The sequence below is a fragment of the Danio aesculapii genome, chromosome 10, assembly GCF_903798145.1.
Source record: "Danio aesculapii chromosome 10, fDanAes4.1, whole genome shotgun sequence".
Taxonomy (NCBI): Eukaryota; Metazoa; Chordata; class Actinopteri; order Cypriniformes; family Danionidae; genus Danio; species Danio aesculapii.
Genome location: NC_079444.1, coordinates 3387269 through 3404768, shown reverse-complemented (window position 1 = coordinate 3404768; position 17500 = coordinate 3387269). Strand labels below are relative to the sequence as shown.

General features: G+C 41.2%; 1 protein-coding gene across 1 annotated transcript in view; it reads right to left on the bottom strand.

Moving 5' to 3' along the window:
• The window catches only part of glis3 (GLIS family zinc finger 3), a 55526-nt gene that overhangs the window by 6806 nt on the left and 31220 nt on the right, over nucleotides 1–17500 (bottom strand). Inside the window, exons 6-8 of the mRNA XM_056466198.1 lie at nucleotides 16187–16297; nucleotides 6640–6772; nucleotides 3718–4081 (exon numbers count right to left, since the gene is read on the bottom strand). Of these exons, the coding sequence (XP_056322173.1) occupies nucleotides 3718–4081; nucleotides 6640–6772; nucleotides 16187–16297 (608 nt within the window). The remainder of the gene's footprint in view (nucleotides 1–3717; nucleotides 4082–6639; nucleotides 6773–16186; nucleotides 16298–17500) is intronic.

The window sequence follows — 17500 nt, the reverse complement described above, 5'->3', positions numbered from 1 at the left end:
CTTGTGGCCTATCTAAGTTTTAGGAACAGCAGATAATAACTTGACTTCTAGTTGATCATTTGGTATCAGAAGTGGCTTATATGAAAGGCAAAGGCCTCTAGATGACGCTTATTTGAGCACAATAAAATATAATCATGTCTTGATTTTGACTGATTTCATTAGGACAGTAAGGTCCGACTCTGCTTAGACTAAAGTCTGGTCACTGAACCTTCAATAATGTCCAGTATAGAATATGTGGTCATGCTGCAGTGGAAACAGAATGAATATTGTGTCTGACTCCATCATGAGCTTGGAGGACTGCATCCATACATCTCTGCAATGACTCAAATCACTGATTAATAAAGTCATCTGGAATGGCAAAGAAAGCCTTCTTGCAGGACTCCCAGAGTTCATCAAGACTCTTTGTGTTCATCTTCAACACCTCCTCCTTCACCTTACCCCAGGCATGCTCAATAATGTTCATGTCTGGTGACTGGGCTGGGCAATCCTGGAGCGTCTTGACCTTCTTTGCTTTCAGTAGCTTTGATGTGGAGGCTGAAGTATGAGAAGGAGCGCTATCCTGCTGTAGAATTTGCCCTCTCCTGTGGTTTGTAATGTAATGGGCAGCACAAATGTCCTGATACCTCAGGCTGTCGATGTTGATCATCCACTCTGCAGATCTCTCGCACGGCCCCATACCGAATCTAACCCCAAACCATGATTTCTCCTTCATAAAACTTGATTTCTGTGAGAATCTTGGCTCCATGTGGGTTCCAGTAGGTCTTCTGCAGTATTTCTGATGATTGGGATGCAGATCAACAGATGATTCAGGAGAAAAATCTACCTTGTGACCTTCAGCTGCGGATGTCATTTGCCCTAGGAGCATCTGAAAGAACTTCAGTGGGACCACTGTTTTACTGTTGCTTCAGGCAGTCCAGCACATGCTCAGCACATCCATGGAGACTGAGTCCAGCTCAATGCCAAGATAGGAGATGCTCTGCCCGGGGGAGACCATGCTTTTTTCTCGGTTGACCCAAAGCCCTATTATTCACCATGCCTCTGTGCATAATCAACTGATCAGGAGACTGCGCTAAAATAAGCCCGACATCAAGATGGTGTAAAATGCAGATACCGTTGAGCTGGAGTGGCACTAGGGCACCCCAAAAGTTTAGTGAAAAGCTGTGGGGATAGCGACAGCCCAAAGGGAAGAACTTTGGACAACCATTCCCGGCCCTCGAACGCAAACTGGAGAAATGGTCTGAGGCGAGGGAACATCAAGGCATTAAAGTATGCATGCTTAAGGTCTATGGCAGGGGTCAGTTCCAGTTGCAACCCTGACCAAACAAACCTGCCTCTAATTATCAAGTGCTGCTTCAAGTCCTAATAAATTGGTTGAGGTGTGTTTAAACAGGGTTTGAGCGTAATTCTGCTGGAAGGTAGCTTTCCAGAAACAGAATTGGTGACTCCTGATCTATGGCTTCCAACCAATCCTGTGGACAGAAGCACTGGAGGATGGGTTTCTGCCTGAGCATTTTAAAAAGAATCTAGTGTTGATAACAATTTAAAAGGTGCAGAACCAGGAATGGCCATAGCCCACTGCTCTTTTTGAGCATGATGATGTAGGGCCTGTAAAACACAAATTTCATCTTGGCTGTATGGACCAGCTTGACTGGATCCTTTGCCATGAGGGGAGGCTAGACTGTAGTAAAATACACACTCCTGAACTTGGCAAACTGAACTCCTCACTCCTCTCCCAGAATCCCGGGAGGGGGAATCCTCGGCCAGTATTTGGTACCGTTGATACGTGGACACAAAATGCCAACCCAGGCTCATTGCAAAAAAGTAGTCCCGCGGATGTTTCTGGAGACCGCGAAATACATAGCTGGGGGTACGTACGGCTGCATTTCATTTTTTTAAGTGAACGCTGCGGGGCGGTGTGATGCCGTTCCTCGCCTCCGTGTGGAGGGCTTTCCCGCCGCAACCAGTTTGTCCGGTTAGCTCTTCGTGTACTTTGGCGGACTCGAGGCGCAGAGAAGGGCTGACCACGACGATGACGACCGGGTTCGAGTCCGGGGAAGAGCGGTTCCAGAAATCAGGTAAGAAAACAAAAAACAAACAAAATCCAAAAAATGAAGCGAACCAGTTCGTCACAGGGTGAGAATGTGGTCAAAATCCGAAAATGTGGTAAAAATCAGACGAGGGCTTTTCTTTTTCTGGACGGCTTTTGTGAATCGTCGTTGGTTGGGTTTAGGGACGGAGGAGGGTGGGTCAGCCGATTGGCCGGTTGCACGGTCAATCATTCTATCAACCAGGCAGACAGGCGGAAGGTCGTTCGACAGCGGCCTCTGGCGGGTTTACACGAGAATGGCGCGGGAAAAAGTGTGCGCAGCGGCCTCTCGCGGATTTGCGAAAACAAAAACTGCAAAAATACGTACCTCCCGGGACGTATTTCGCGGTCTCCAGAAACGTCCACGGGACTACGTTCTCAGAATGAGCCTGGGTTGCAAAATGCAGGGCAGAGGCGACTTGGACCACAGGAGCGTAAGCTCTGGCCGTGAGAGACACAGATAACTTACACGCTTTGGACAAGAGTTTCGGCTTATCTCTCCAGGCAGCGGCACAAATGTGGGTAAAGGTTGACCGCAATGAGACGCTCTACCTGGGGAATAGCTTCATAACCCCTAAGTGGCCCACTATCAAGGGTGGTGAAGAGGAGTGAATAAGAAGGATTGAAGAAGTGGAGGGTTTACCTACTTTCTTTCATCCTAGTGTAGGAACACTCGACGCTTGGATGGAGCGAGTGGAGGAGTGGTTGGTCCGCAGGCTTAATTTGGAAAACAGGTTAGCCCCTAGTGCTCACCATGCTGCAGGAAGCAACAAGAATGGCTTGTTCTTTTGCAAGTAGGAGCTACGATTTTAGCTGTGCAACAGTCATGCCTTCGGAGTGAGAACATGCTGGACCCCCAGAGATCATCATGCCCATCATCCTGTGACAGGGAATCCGGAAATGCACAGCCAGTACAACCTCTTGATAAAGTGTTGCTCTCTTAGGGAAACTTCTGTTAGACTACTCTTATATGTATCCAGTGAAATGCCAGGGGACGGGAAAAAGTCCAGCTCGAATGCCGCTGAATGCATCATAGCCCCACTGGATTTGGGAAACTGGAAACTCAGAGGGATCTCAGCTTTGCAGTGTATGTCAGTTCAGTACATGTATGCTCTAAAGCCAAAATCTGGCAAGATCTGCTTATATACTCAGCTGATTATAAGAGTTTGAACCTGTGAGGAGCTTCTCTTGCCAATTCATAGGCATGTATTTGCCCTTTTCCTACTCTGTTGTTGAAGTTACTGAACTAAAAGGGAACTAGGAATGCACCAACGTGATTTATGAATATTCATGATCAGAACAAAAATCTAATGTATGTTTTGGGCAGTTTTAGGTAATTAATATTGTTGCTGAATTGACTGAAAACTTCTGGAATTAAAACAAATGTTTTTTGGTAATGACACCACTGAGGTGGAAAAATACTATGGTAGTCAATGGTTAAGGTCAGCTGTCCAGTTACTAACATTATTCAAAACATCACCATAATGTGTTCAGCAGAAAAAAGAAACCGAGCAGGTTTGGAAAAGCATGAGGGAGAAAAATTATGAGTAAATTTCCATCCTTGAGTGAATTATTAATTTGTAATCAGCACATTTGATGCCAGTGATTATAAACAGATGCAGTTTTCCCACCTGTTGTTTCCCGGTAATGGTGGCAGCGGCCCATGCGGAGAGAGATGAGTCTGGTGAGCCTGATGAGTCTGATTCTGGTGAGTCTGATGATGGATCTGATGATTCTGGTGAGCCTGATGAGTCTGATTCTGGTGAGTCTGATGATGGATCTGATGATTCTGGTGAGTCTGACGAGTCTGAGTCTGGTGAATCTGCTGGATCTGGTGAGCCTGATGAGTCTGCTGGATCTGATGGGTCTGAGGAATCTGCTGGATCTGATAAGTCTGGTGAGTCTGATGATGAGTTTGATGAGTCTGTGGACTGGCTGCGATCTGCATTGGGCTGTTCAGGGTGTTTGTTTGACTCGGCTGGTTCAGGGTGAAGACTTGCACATCGACAGAAGAGAAAAACAGAGAACCATCACTCTTAAGCAAAACAGTGGTTAGATTAGCTAGCTTTAGCCCACGCTTTAATGTATAAATAACTCAACAAAAATGTTCTGAAAGCTTTTTATAGCCAATTACACCGAACACGCTTTGGCATTACACTGTACTGCTGCTGTTGTTCTTCAGTGTGAGGAATGGCATGTAATAGAGAGACTTATTTCACCCCTGTGCTTTTCCATTCAGTCTCATGGTATGCTATATCGCTTATGGTATGCGAAGGCATTTTTTTAATGACATGAAAGACATGTAAGCTTTCTATAGCTCAAGCTCTAACAATGGCACAGTCATCGGTTTGAGCTGTGGGGAATGAATGAAATGATATATTGAAGCTTCTATCATAAATGCCATGTAAATTGCCTCGTTTAAAAAGCCTCTGCCAAATGCAGAAGGTAATAAATCCTTGATGCTGACACCCCGTTATCCTCTTTCTTTTTTAAACTAAGCTGATCAAGTTAAAAAAGAGAAGAATAAACACTTTAAACACTTTACCTGCAAGTCAAATGGATAACAAACGCGTCAAATGAGCAGATAACATACATTTTAAACTATAAGATTAGTGTTGAAGTTTGGAGACCTTATGAACTGCAGCTAGAAGTGGTCTAAAAATAGAGGTGATACTTCTCTGGTGTCCCCAGAATGTGTCTCAGCTCAAAACACCCCACAGATCTTTCAGTATGGTGTAGATGTTTCTTTTGTTTCTGAGTAGAAGCAACTTCACTTTTATGTGTGTGTATCTTTAAATGTAAATGAGCTGCTGCTTTTGAAAAGAGGGTGGAGCCTTTACAGCCTGTGCCTCAGTTACTGCTGCAATAAACGAAACATCTGATGTTTGTTTCCTGGAGGAGGAGTTTTCTTATATGGAAAATAAAACAAGATGCAGTCTGTATCATGATGATGTGCTGGACCAGGTCCAATATGTAGTGGACATTGTACCGCCCACTAAGGTAACGCCCATACTACTGTGATGGTTGGGTTCAGGGTTGGGAGGAGTGTAGGCCATCATCCATTATGTAGTGGACCTGGTCCTGTATGTCATCAAGCATGTCATCAAGCAGGCTGCAGCGAGGACTGTCTTGAATAAAGGGCCATTCACACCAAGGACAATAACTATAAATATAATAATTACATTTGTGTCTGCCAGCAACCGATAATGATCTGCTCATTTTTATTACTGTAAAGTTTTAGATTTTTTTTGTGTGTTTTTTTTTAGACTTTTAGTATTTTTTCCATTACCCCCTTGTAACCAGCAGGTGTCCTCAGTTTGTTACTAGTGTATCTGACTGGTGAATCCAGCTCGTGTAACTTAATCTGTCTAATCAAACAATAAAGTTAGCGATTGCAGTCCAGCCCTGTCCACACAAACACAGATCAATTTAAACACTGCTTTTTTTTCTACGTGGTTTGTCTGCTCGACCCGTGTGGTCATGTCGTGACCTCTGCATGCATGCTGTTTTCTTGGTTCTGATTGGCCAACACATCTTTATTCTAATGCTGGGTTTAAACCAATCGTGGAGCACCGCATCATTCACTCTAGTTCACCCGAGGGATGTTTTTCACCTCACACTAATCTTCAGCTTGAGTTGAATTATTTTAACTTATGTGGTACATCACAGGTGTCAAATCCGCAGCTCTACACAGTTTAGCTTTAACCCTAATTAAACACACCTGATCAAACTAATTGAGTCCTTCAGGCTTGTTTGAAACCTACAGGTTAAGCTGCGGTCACACCGGGCTTTGTGTGTGCGAAATTCTGTCGTGCGGCGCTGCGAAAAGGGGCGGTATTAAACAAACTTATTAGACATTTAAAAGAAAACAGCGATCGCTCCATGTTTTTAATTTCTGCACAGAGGGGTCGTGTTTTGATCATCGATTGGTCTCACGCAGTCAAGTGATGCGATTTCGCAGGTCAGAGTTCACCAAGCTGCGAAACTCGATGCATGACCCTGCGTTTCCGGTCTGACGCATTTGTGTGCGTATGAATGGAAGTCTATGGGAGAAAAAGCCCAGTGTGACTGCAGCTTAAGTGTGTTGAAGCAGGGTTGGAACTAAACTGTGCAGAGCTGCGGCCCTCCAGGAACTGGATTTGACACCAGTCGTCTACCACATAAGAACTGGTTTTGACACCTGTGTGGAAAATGCGGTTGCGATGGAAATTCGCCTTTGTTTTTCAGCATTTACATTGACTTTGTAAATTTCTCATGTAAAACTTTCTGTATTTTTACCAAACGCAAAAGCAGATGCTCAGACTGAAAACAAACTTTTCATTAGTCGATTAACCTGCACAGATTAATTGTTCATCTAAAGAGTAACAATGTGCGCTAGTTAAATAAACAATGTAAAACATGCAGACTTTAGCTCCCATTGAAATGACTTTGTGCTCCGTAACTTTTGATGCTGTAGAGAAAAGGTTGTGAAATGATGACGGACACAAATACCATCAAATTATAATAAATACAACAACGCAGAGAGCTTTATAAGCACATGAAGAGGTTTATACCGGTGTAGAGGTCGTCTGTGGGTGAGTGGTGCTTGCTCTCAATCAGGTCCTGTGTGGAGAGGCTGTGCTGCAGTGGCTGAACCGTCAAACACTCGCTGAGTCCGTCCTGACTGAGATCTGAGCTGCGTCTCAACTACAGCACAACACACACATATACACGCACACACAATCAGACTTAGGGAATTAATGCATAATAATAATAAAATAATAATAATAATAATAAAATAATAATAATAATAAAATAATAATAATAATAATAATAATAACAATAATAATAATAATAATAATAATAATAATAATAAAATAATAATAATAATAAAATAATAATAATAATAATAAAATAATAATAATAATAAAATAATAATAATAATAATAATAATAATAAAAAAATAATAATAATAATACAGCAGAAACCGATTACACTATGAATAAGAGGCCAGTGTGTGACAATATAGAGCTAACATTCAGCTTACCAACATCCTACATCTGATTTATCTGATTTAAAGGGACAGTTCACCCAAAAAATAAAAACTCTGCCATCATTTCCTCATCCTTCACTTGCTTCTTTCTTCTGTTGAACACAAAGGAAGATATTTTGAAAAATGCTGCTTGTTGAAACCCATTGATTTCCATAGTATTTGTTTTCCTACAATGGAAGTCAAGACCAGTTTTTTCCAGCATTCTTCAAAATATCTTCTTTTATGTTCGACAGGAGAAAGAAACTCATAAAGGTTTAAACCACATGAGGGTAAAGCGTAAATGATGAGGTGATTTTAAATTTTTGGGGTGAATCTCTTTAAAAAAAGATATGATTTACATTTTTACCTGATTAAAATTCAGTGAAAAACATTATACACACATGATACCGTGAAATATTATTTTAATAAAAATGCATTAGCCCCGTTATATCTGACTGTAACATAGCACATGACACACTCTCATATTTACCTAGTAATTAGTAATGTTAATAAGTTGATAATCTGATGCGTAAACAGTTATGCTTCTTCATTTTGTGTGTTTCTGTTGTTGTAAATTACACCCAACCCAGGCTCATTCTGAATATGTACCCCTATATACATTTCTGGAGAGCGCCAAATACATCCCAGGAGGTACATTTTTTTCCGTTTTTGTTTTCGCGAATCCACTAGAGGTCACTGTGTACTCTTTTTCAGATCTTAAATTTCTCTCACGAGTGCCATTTGCGCCTGCTGTTCTCCCATAATCCACCAGAGGCCGCTGTCGATTGACTGACCGACTGAACGATCCCCCCACCCACCGCCTTCCTTAAACCCAACCAATAATGTTTTCAAAAGCAATCCAGAAAAAGAAAAGCTCCCTGATTTTGACTGTTTTCAGATTTTACCACGTTCTCACCTTGTTATTTACTTGTTTATGTTATTTTTTTGCTTTTGTCTTACCTGCTTTCTGGAACCGTTCTTCTCCAGACTTGTACCCCGTTGTCGCAATCTCCTCTCTGCATCTCAAGTCCACCGACGTATGCTGCGAGCTACCGGACAAACTGGTAACAGCAGGAAAGCCATCCACACAGAGGTAAGCGGTCAGCTGCTAGCGCGAAAAGGAACGGCATCATCCCACCGCATAGCGTTCGTTTGCAGCCATACATATGAAATGCAGCCATTACCACCTCTGACTACATATTTCACCAGAAATCCTCTACATATTTCACCCCTATGTATATAGGGGGATGGTTTCCGAATGAGCTTGTGTTAAATACACCACCAGAAATATAGTAGGAAATTACATTTATTCTGTAAGGATTCATTAAACAACAGTGAGGCATTTATAATTCTAAATAATAATAAAATAATAATAATAAAAGAATAATAAAATGTATATTGCTAATAAATGCTCTTCTTTTGAACTCTCTATTCTTCAAAAAAAATTTTGATAAAATCTTAGCATATAAATAATAATTACTAAGTTAAATCCAACACAGGCTCATTTTGAAAATGTAGCTCTATATACATTTCTGGAGATGGTGAATTGTGTTGCCAGAGGTACGTTTGGCTGAATTTCGTCTTTAAAACGAACACTACGGGACGGTATGACGCCATTGCTTTTAAGGGCTACCAGCTGACCGCTTACCTCTGTATGGACGGCTTTTCTGCTGTTACGTTTGTCCAGTGACTCGTCACATTTGACGGCGGACTTGAGACACAGAGCGGAGTTGACAGCAACAGCTGGGTTTGAGTCTGGCGAAGAACGGTTCCAGAAAGCAGGTAAAACAAAAACAAAAGCCGAAAAATAAAATAACAGGTGTAAAATCTGAAAACATGGTAACATGATTTTTACCATGTTTTCAGATTTTACACCTGTTATTTTATTTTTCGGCTTTTGTGAGGGCTTTTCTTTTTTCTGCATTGCCTTTGAAAACACTGTCATTTGGGTCTAGGGAAGTGAGTGGGTGGGTCAGTCGGTCAGTCAGTCAGTCGACAGCGGCCTCTGGTGGATCTATGTGAGAACAGCAGGTGTAAATAACACTCATGAGAGAAATTTAAGATCTGAAAAAGCATACACAGCGACCTCTGGTGGAGTCACGAAAACAAAAACTGCAAAAAAATCAACCCAGGCTCATTCTAAAAACGTAGTGCCATGGACGTTTCTGGAGACCGCGAATTATGTAGCCGGAGGTACGTATGGCTGTATTTCATTTTTTTAAGCGAATGCTACGGGGCGGTGTGATGCCGTTCCTTTTAGTGCTTACCAGCTGACCGCTTACCGTCGTGTTGAGGGCTTTCCCGCTGCAACCAGTTTGACCGGTTAGCTCAGGGATGGGCAAACTCGATCCTGGAGGGCCGGTGTCCCTGCATAGTTTTGCACCAACCCTAATCAAACACACCTGCTTGTAGCTTTCTAGTGATCTTGAAGACACTAATTAGGGTGTTCAGGTGTGTTTGATTAGTGTTGGAGCGAAACTCTGCAGGGACACCGGCCCTCGAGGATTGAGTTTGCCCATGCCTGGGTTAGCTTGTCCTGTATGTCGTTGGACTTGAGACGCAGAGAGGAGCTGACCACGACAACAACCGGGTTCGAGTACGGGGAAGAGCGGTTCCAGAAATCAGGTAAGAAAATGACAGAATCCAAGAAACAAAAGTGAACAAGTTCATAACAGGGTGAGAATGTGGTAAAATCTGAAAACGTGGTTAAAAAAATCAGACGAGGGCTTTTCTTTTTCTGGACGGCTTTTGTAAATTGTTGCTTGGGTTTAGGGAAGTAAGCGGGCGGGTAGGTCAACCGGTAAAATTGGTTGGATTCAGGGAAGGAGGAGGGTGGGTCAATCGCCCAGTCGATCATTCAGCCAGTCGGACAGATGCTCGTTCGACAGCGGCCTCTGGTAGGTTTACGCGAGAACAGCGCAGGCGCGAATGGCACTCGCGAGAGACATTTGGCAAAAAGCACTCGCAGCAGTCTCTTGCAGATTCATGAAAACAAAAACTGCAACAATACGTACCTCCCGGGATGTATTTCGCGGTTTCCAAAAACATCCGCGGGACTATGTTTTCAGAATGAGCCTGGAATGAAAAGAAATGTACCTCCTGGGATCATTTGATGATCTCCAGAAATGTATGCAGGGGTACATTTTCAGAACGAGCCTGGGTTGTTTAAGTAAAATATAATAATGTAAATAAAAACATTGAAGCAGAAAACATTGCATTATTACATTGCAATCATATTTATGTCTAATTTTAATCAAAGATAATCCAGTGAGAGCCTTTCAGCAACATTGAAAATCATAACTATTCATAACATTTGATTATAGTGTATTTTCTCACATCCTGAAAAATTCTAGAAATGTAAAAAAAGATCACGCACAGCAAGAGTTTCTAGTTTAAACATCTAAAAATTGTTAAATCAAGAAGCATTTTTTAGATAATTACAAAATACTGTGTTGTTTTCAGAAATAATGCGTCAAAAATAAGTGAGTTTTTCCTTAAAACAAGCGAAATAATCTGCCATTGAGAAGACAATACCAAAAACAAGACGATATGTGTTGCATGTCTAGAAAATGCTTCTTAATTTACGAATTTTAGATGCTTGGACTAAAAACAAGACAAAAAAATGCTCATGATTTTTGCAACAGCACTCACAATACAACCAAGAAATTAAATTGTGATTCCGCACTGACTGCATTTACCCTGCAAATAAAGCAAACAGATGACAACAAGTGGAGATAATGGCTCGTATAATTGGCTCATAATCCTTTGCTTAATTGAACTGAATATACAGTAATTAATCCTGAGCATATGGTGTAATATCGCCGCTTAAAATACCGCTGCTCTCGACCTGCGTGCTTATATTTAGCGTATCTAATAATACATGGTGAGTGGCTGATTGGTGCGAGTGGATGTTGCGGCACTATTTTCTCTCCACCTGAGGAATCTGTATCTATGGTGACGTGACCTTTATTTTGTGCCTCTGTCATAATGAACGGCTCCTACACAAAGCTGCTAACAAGTTACAAGTTTTAGAGATTCGGTTATCAACACCTCCGATGGCGAATTCTATACGCACTTCATCTCTAACTCTTGCAGTTTCAGACTCTTTCTTGGCAGCGGATGAACGTACAGATTGAAGGTAGAAATATGAACATTGAATATGACACGGTGGCTCAGTGGTTAGCACTATGGCCTCACAGCAAGAAGGTCACTGGTTCGAGTCCCGAGTTTGCTTGCTAAACAAAGCAAGTCTCTCATATAATAGATCTACTAAAAGGCAGAAAATATGACTTAAATCATAAATCACATACAATTTGCATATTATTCAATAATATAACTGAAATTAATATAAAAACGGAGTAAATATAACTGTACCCACATTAGCATAAGTAAATAAACAAACGGAATGATGGACTCAAAACGATTTCTGCACACTGAATCTATTTATTTACTTATATAAATGTGTGTAAATATATATTTATCATTCATTCATTTTCTTGTTGGCTTAGTCCCTTTAATAATGTAGGGTCGCCACAGCGGAATGAACCGCCAACTTATCCAGCATTTGTTTCATGCAGCGGATGCCCTTCCAGCTGCAACCATCACTGGGAAACCCATACACACTCAATCACACACACACATACACTACAGACAATTTAGCCTACCCAATTCACCTGTACCATCTTTGGACTGTGAGGTAAACCGGAGCACCCAGAGGAATGCAGGCAGAACATGCAAACTCCACACAGAAACGCCAACTAACCGAGGCTCGAACCAGCGACCTTCTTGCTGTGAGGCGACAGCACTACCTACTGCGCCACTGCGTCACCCTTAATATATATTTATTCAGCTTTTATTTACATTTGAGTGATGTTATTAATTACAGTTTTGTACAGACACTAGGACACATTTCCAAACACTTGGGTCCCAACTCTTCACACAATTCTCCTAAGCGACTTTCAGCTTGGTAGCAGTTCATTTCACATTCAGAATGCACTACAACTACCAAAACACTTGATTCAGCTCTTAAATAAACTCATTCTTCTAGAACACAGAGGTGGACAGCCCACAAACACACTGTCACCCACAAAACTCCATCGTGGCAGCAATGGAGTCATTCAGGTTCCTGCGCACCACCTTCTCTCAGGACCTGAAGTGGGACTCGCATTGACTCCATTGTCAAAAAAGTTCAACAGAGGCTGTACTTTCTTCGTCAGCTGAGGAAGTTTAACCTCCCAAAGGAGCTGCTGAAACAGTTCTACACCTCCACCATTGAATCAGTCATCTGCACATCAATAACTGTCTGGTTTAGCTCAGCTACTAAATACGACCTCCAAAGACTACGTCGAATAGTTCGGACTGCTGAGCGAATCACTGGTACAACCCTTCCTACTCCCCAAGAACTGTACTTATCCAGAGCGAGCAGAAGGGCTGCCAAAATCACTCTGGACCCCTCACACCCAGCACACTGCCTCTTTGAACTTTTACCTTCTGGTCGACGCTACAGAGCACTGCGCACCAGAACACCCCGACACAGAAACAGTTTCTTCCCTCAGGCAATCCATCTCATGAACACTTGATGATAATAATTGCGAAATCAACATCACTACTTGCCATACACTTTTATACACATATACACTTATTTAACAACACACTTTACATGCCAATTTGCAGATAACAGCTGCACATATAACGTCAATCTGTATATTTGTACTGACTAATTCTATTTTTATTTTTTTTTATATATTTATTATCTGTTGTTTGTCCTGTCTCTCAGGGCTCTGTTCTTGGGCCACTTCTCTTCTCTATCTACACGGCATCTTTAGGAACAGTCATCCATGGATTTTCCTACCACTGCTATGCTGATGATACCCAGCTATACCTCTCTTTTCACCCTGATGATCCCTCGGTTCCAGCTCGCATTTCAGCCTGCCTGTCAGACATTTCACACTGGATGAAAGATCATCATCTCCAGCTTAACCTCATGAAAACGGAAATGCTTGAAGTTTCTGCCAACCCGACTCTTCACCATAACTTTTCAATCCAGATGGATGGAGCAACCATCACTGCATCCAAAATGGTAAAAAGCCTTGGAGTTACGATTGATGACCAACTGAACTTCTCTGACCACATTTCTAGAACTGCTCGATCTTGCAGATTCGCACTCTATAACATCAGAAAGGTCCAACCCTTCCTATCTGAACATACAGCTCAACTCATTGTTCAAGCTCTTGTTCTCTCCAAACTGGACTATTGCAACTCTCTACTAGCCGGGCTACCAGCTAGTTCTATCAAACCTCTTCAGCTGCTTCAGAACGCAGCAGCACGAGTGGTCTTTGATGAACCCAAAAGAGCACATGTCACTCCGCTACTCACCCGTTTGCACTGGCTGCCAGTTGCTGCTCGCATCAAATTCAAAGCTCTGATGTTTGCTTACAAAGCGACCTCTGGCTTTGCTCCTTATCTGCTCTCACTTCTGCAGATGTATGTGCCCTCCAGAAACTTGCGTTCTGTGAATGAACGTCGCCTCGTGGTTCCATCCCGAAGAGGGAAGAAATCACTTTCCCGAACTCTCGCATTTAATCTGCCCAGTTGGTGGAATGAACTCCCTAACTACATCAGAACAGCAGAGTCACTTGCTGTCTTCAAGAAACGACTAAAAACGCAACTGTTTAGTCTCCACTTTCCTTCCTAATCTTAACTGCCTCTCTGGCTATACCACTAACTGTGCCCTCTCTCTCTCTCTCAAAAAAAAAAAAAAAAAAAAAACATTACTAATGCTTTGCTTCTTAGACTTTACACACCTGAAACTTGCCTGTAGCACTTGTTCACTGCTGCTCTTATAGTTGTGTAAATTGCTTCTTTGTCCTCATTTGTAAGTCGCTTTGGATAAAAGCGTCTGCTAAATGACTAAATGTAAATGTCTCTGTAATTCTGTTGCACTGCAGAAGCTCTGTCACCAAAACAAAGTCCTCGTATGTGTGAACATACCTGGCAATAAAGCTCTTTCTGATTCTGATTCTGAAAACAATGAGCTAAACACACTAACAACATGCAGCATTACAGTGTTTTCTTGTGTAAAACAAGGACACGTCTCTGTTTATAACTGCAGTGTACGTTACTGGGATGAATCAGTCATGATGCAGAATTCCTCAATCTTTTATGTCCTTTATTTATTTTTATTAATTAAGTAATTCCAAAATACAAGAATGTGTGTACCCTCCATCCACTGATACAGGTACAACAGTAATGCTGATCCGGCTGCTGTATTTTTAGATTGATATATGTTTCAGTTATTGTGTTGAATGACAGTTTAACAGTGTTGAAAATAGTATGTCAGCACATGCGAAATGTCCTGAACGTACACAGATTTTCAGCAGTTGTTGTGTCTGAGTGAGAAAAGAATTGATGAAGTTTGAGCGATGTAGTCACTGAATGCATTTTGTGCCAAAACAACGAGAGTTGATCCTCAGTTTAGCCCACAGAGACTTCTGCTGTGCTCACTGTGTCAAGAGTTCTGCCAAAGTGACCTGAGTATTGAGAAATGTGTCGGAGCGTCTGTAAACCTGAAATAAACCTTGAACAGTTTTAGATTTCTTTCTTTCTTTCTTTCTTTCTTTCTTTCTTTCTTTCTTTCTTTCTTTCTTTCTTTCTTCCCTTCTTTTTCCTTTTGTTTTTCTTTTCTTTCTTTCTTTCTTTCATTCTTTCTTTCTTTTTTCTTTTCTTTAACTCTTCTTTTCTTTCTTTCTTTCTTTCTTTCTTTCTTTCTTTCTTTCTTTCTTTCTTTCTTTCTTTCTCCTTTTCTTTAATTCTTCCTTTCTTTCTTTCTTTCTTTCTTTTATTCTTTCTTTCTTTCTTCTTTCTTTCTTTCTTTCTTTCTTTCTTTCTTTCTTTTTTCTTTCTTTCTATCTTTCTTTCTTTCTTTCTTTCTTTCTTTCTTTCATTCTCCTTTTCTTTAATTCTTCTTTTCTTTCTTTCTTTCTTTCTTTCTTTCTTTCTTTCTTTCTTTCTTTCTTTCTTTCTTTCTTTCTTTCTTTCTTTCATTCTCCTTTTCTTTCTTTTATTTAATTCTTCCTTTCTTTCTTTCTTTTCTTTCATTCTTTCTTTCTTTCTTTCTTTCTTTCTTTCTTTCTTTCTTTCTTTCTTTCTTTCTTTTCTTTCTTTCTTTCTTTCTTCTTTTTTTTCTTTCTTTCTTTCTTTCTTTCTTTCTTTCTTTTCTTTAATTCTTCTTACTTTCTTTCTTTCTTTCTTTCTTTCTTTCTTTCTTTCTTTCTTTCTTTCTTTCATTCTTCCTTTCTTTCTTTCTTTCTTTCTTTCTTTCTTTCTTTCTTTTCTTTAATTCTTCTTTTCTTTCTTTCTTTCTTTCTTTCTTTCTTTCTTTCTTTCTTTCTTTCTTTCTTTCTTTCCTTCTTTTCTTTAATTCTTCTTTTCTTTCTTTCTTTCTTTTCTTTAACTCTTCTTTTCTTTCTTTCTTTCTTTTCTTTAACTCTTCTTTTATTTCTTTCTTTCATTTTTTACTGTATTTTTCTTTCTTTCTTTCTTTCTTTCTTTCTTTCTTTCTTTCTTTCTTTCTTTCTTCTTTTCTTTCTTTGTTTCGTTCTTTTTTCTTTCTTTCTTTCGTTCATTCTCCTTTTCTTTCTTTTTTCTTTCCTGTAATTCTTTTCTTTTCTTTTTTTTCTTTTCTTTCTTTCCTTCATTCTCCTTTTCTTTCTTTTTTCTTTCCTTTAATTCTTCTTTTCTTTCTTTCTTTTCTTTTCTTTCTTTCATTCATTCTCCTGTTCTTTCTTTTTTCTTTCTCACTACTTTTCTTTCCTCTCTGACTATTCTTCCCCAGGCTTGATGCATGAGTTCTGCATGATGGCCGACTATGCTCTCATGAATTAAGTCTGCCTTCCATACCTGGGGAAGACGGTGGCCAGACGGTGGTCCAGGAACGCTGCTCTTGGCTTACCCTGGTAGATATGCACCATGTCGACAAAGCCCGCTTTCATGGCATGGCCATATTCCAGGCAGAGAAATGAAAACTTCTAGAGAAATGATTTTAACCTGCCCTCGGTCTGCTGCGGTGTGTGTTTTGGTGTCTCTCGTACCTTCTTCCGGGCCTGCTGCTCCTTCAGCGAGTGAGATTTGATGTGTTTGCGCAGAGAGCTGGGGTCGGTGTAGCGTTTTCCACAGCCCTGGATCTGACACGCGTACGGTTTCTGCAGACACAGACAGTGTGTGTGTGTGTGTGTTAGAGTGTGTGAATGTGGAGCTGAGCAGTGATATGATCCTGTACAACCAGAGTGGCTGGAACACATTTGTAGGACCCTGCTGTTCCTGATCCGTCCAGTAGGGCAATGATTGAATGAAGTGTGTGTGTGTGTGTGAGGATGTGTGTGTGTGTGCATGTGTCTCTCTGTGCTTGTATGTCTTTCTATATTTGTGTGTGTGTGTGTGTGTGTGTGTGTGCATGTCTCTCTGTGTGTGTGTGTTTGTCTTTCTCTCTGTGGGTGTGCATGTGTGTGTGTGTGTGTGCATGCACGTGTGTTTGTGTGTGTCTTTTTCTGTGCGTTTCTGCGTGTGTGTGTTTTTGTGTGCATGCACATGTGTTTGTGTGTGCATGCACATGTGTTTTTGTGTCTCTCTGTTTGTGTGTGTGTGTGTCTTTCTGTGTGTGTGCATGCATGTGTATTTGTGTGTGTGTGTGTGTGTGTGTGTGCATGCATGTGTTTTAGTGTGTGTCTGTCTCTGTGTGCATGTCTTTGTTTGTGTGTGCGTGTGTGTGTGTGTGCATGTGTGTGTGTGGATGTGTGCATGTGTCTCTTTATGTGCGTGTGTGTGTCTCTGCGTTTGTGCGTTTGTCACTCTCTGTGTTTGTGTGTCTTTCTATGTTTGTGAGTCTCTGTGTGAGTGTGTGTGTGTGAGTGTGTGTGTGTCTCTGTGTTTGTGTGTGTATGCATGTGCGTGTGTGGATGTGTGCGTGTGTCTCTTTATGTGTGTGTGTGTCTCTGTGTTTGTGTGTGTATGCATGTGCGTGTGTGGATGTGTGCGTGTGTCTCTTTATGTGTGTGTGTGTGTCTTTCTGTGTGTGTGCATGCATGTGTATTTGTGTGTGTGTGTGTGTGTGTGTGCATGCATGTGTTTTAGTGTGTGTCTGTCTCTGTGTGCATGTCTTTGTTTGTGTGTGCGTGTGTGTGTGTGCATGTGTGTGTGTGGATGTGTGCATGTGTCTCTTTATGTGCGTGTGTGTGTCTCTGCGTTTGTGCGTTTGTCACTCTCTGTGTTTGTGTGTCTTTCTATGTTTGTGAGTCTCTGTGTGAGTGTGTGTGTGTGAGTGTGTGTGTGTCTCTGTGTTTGTGTGTGTATGCATGTGCGTGTGTGGATGTGTGCGTGTGTCTCTTTATGTGCGTGTGTGTGTCTTT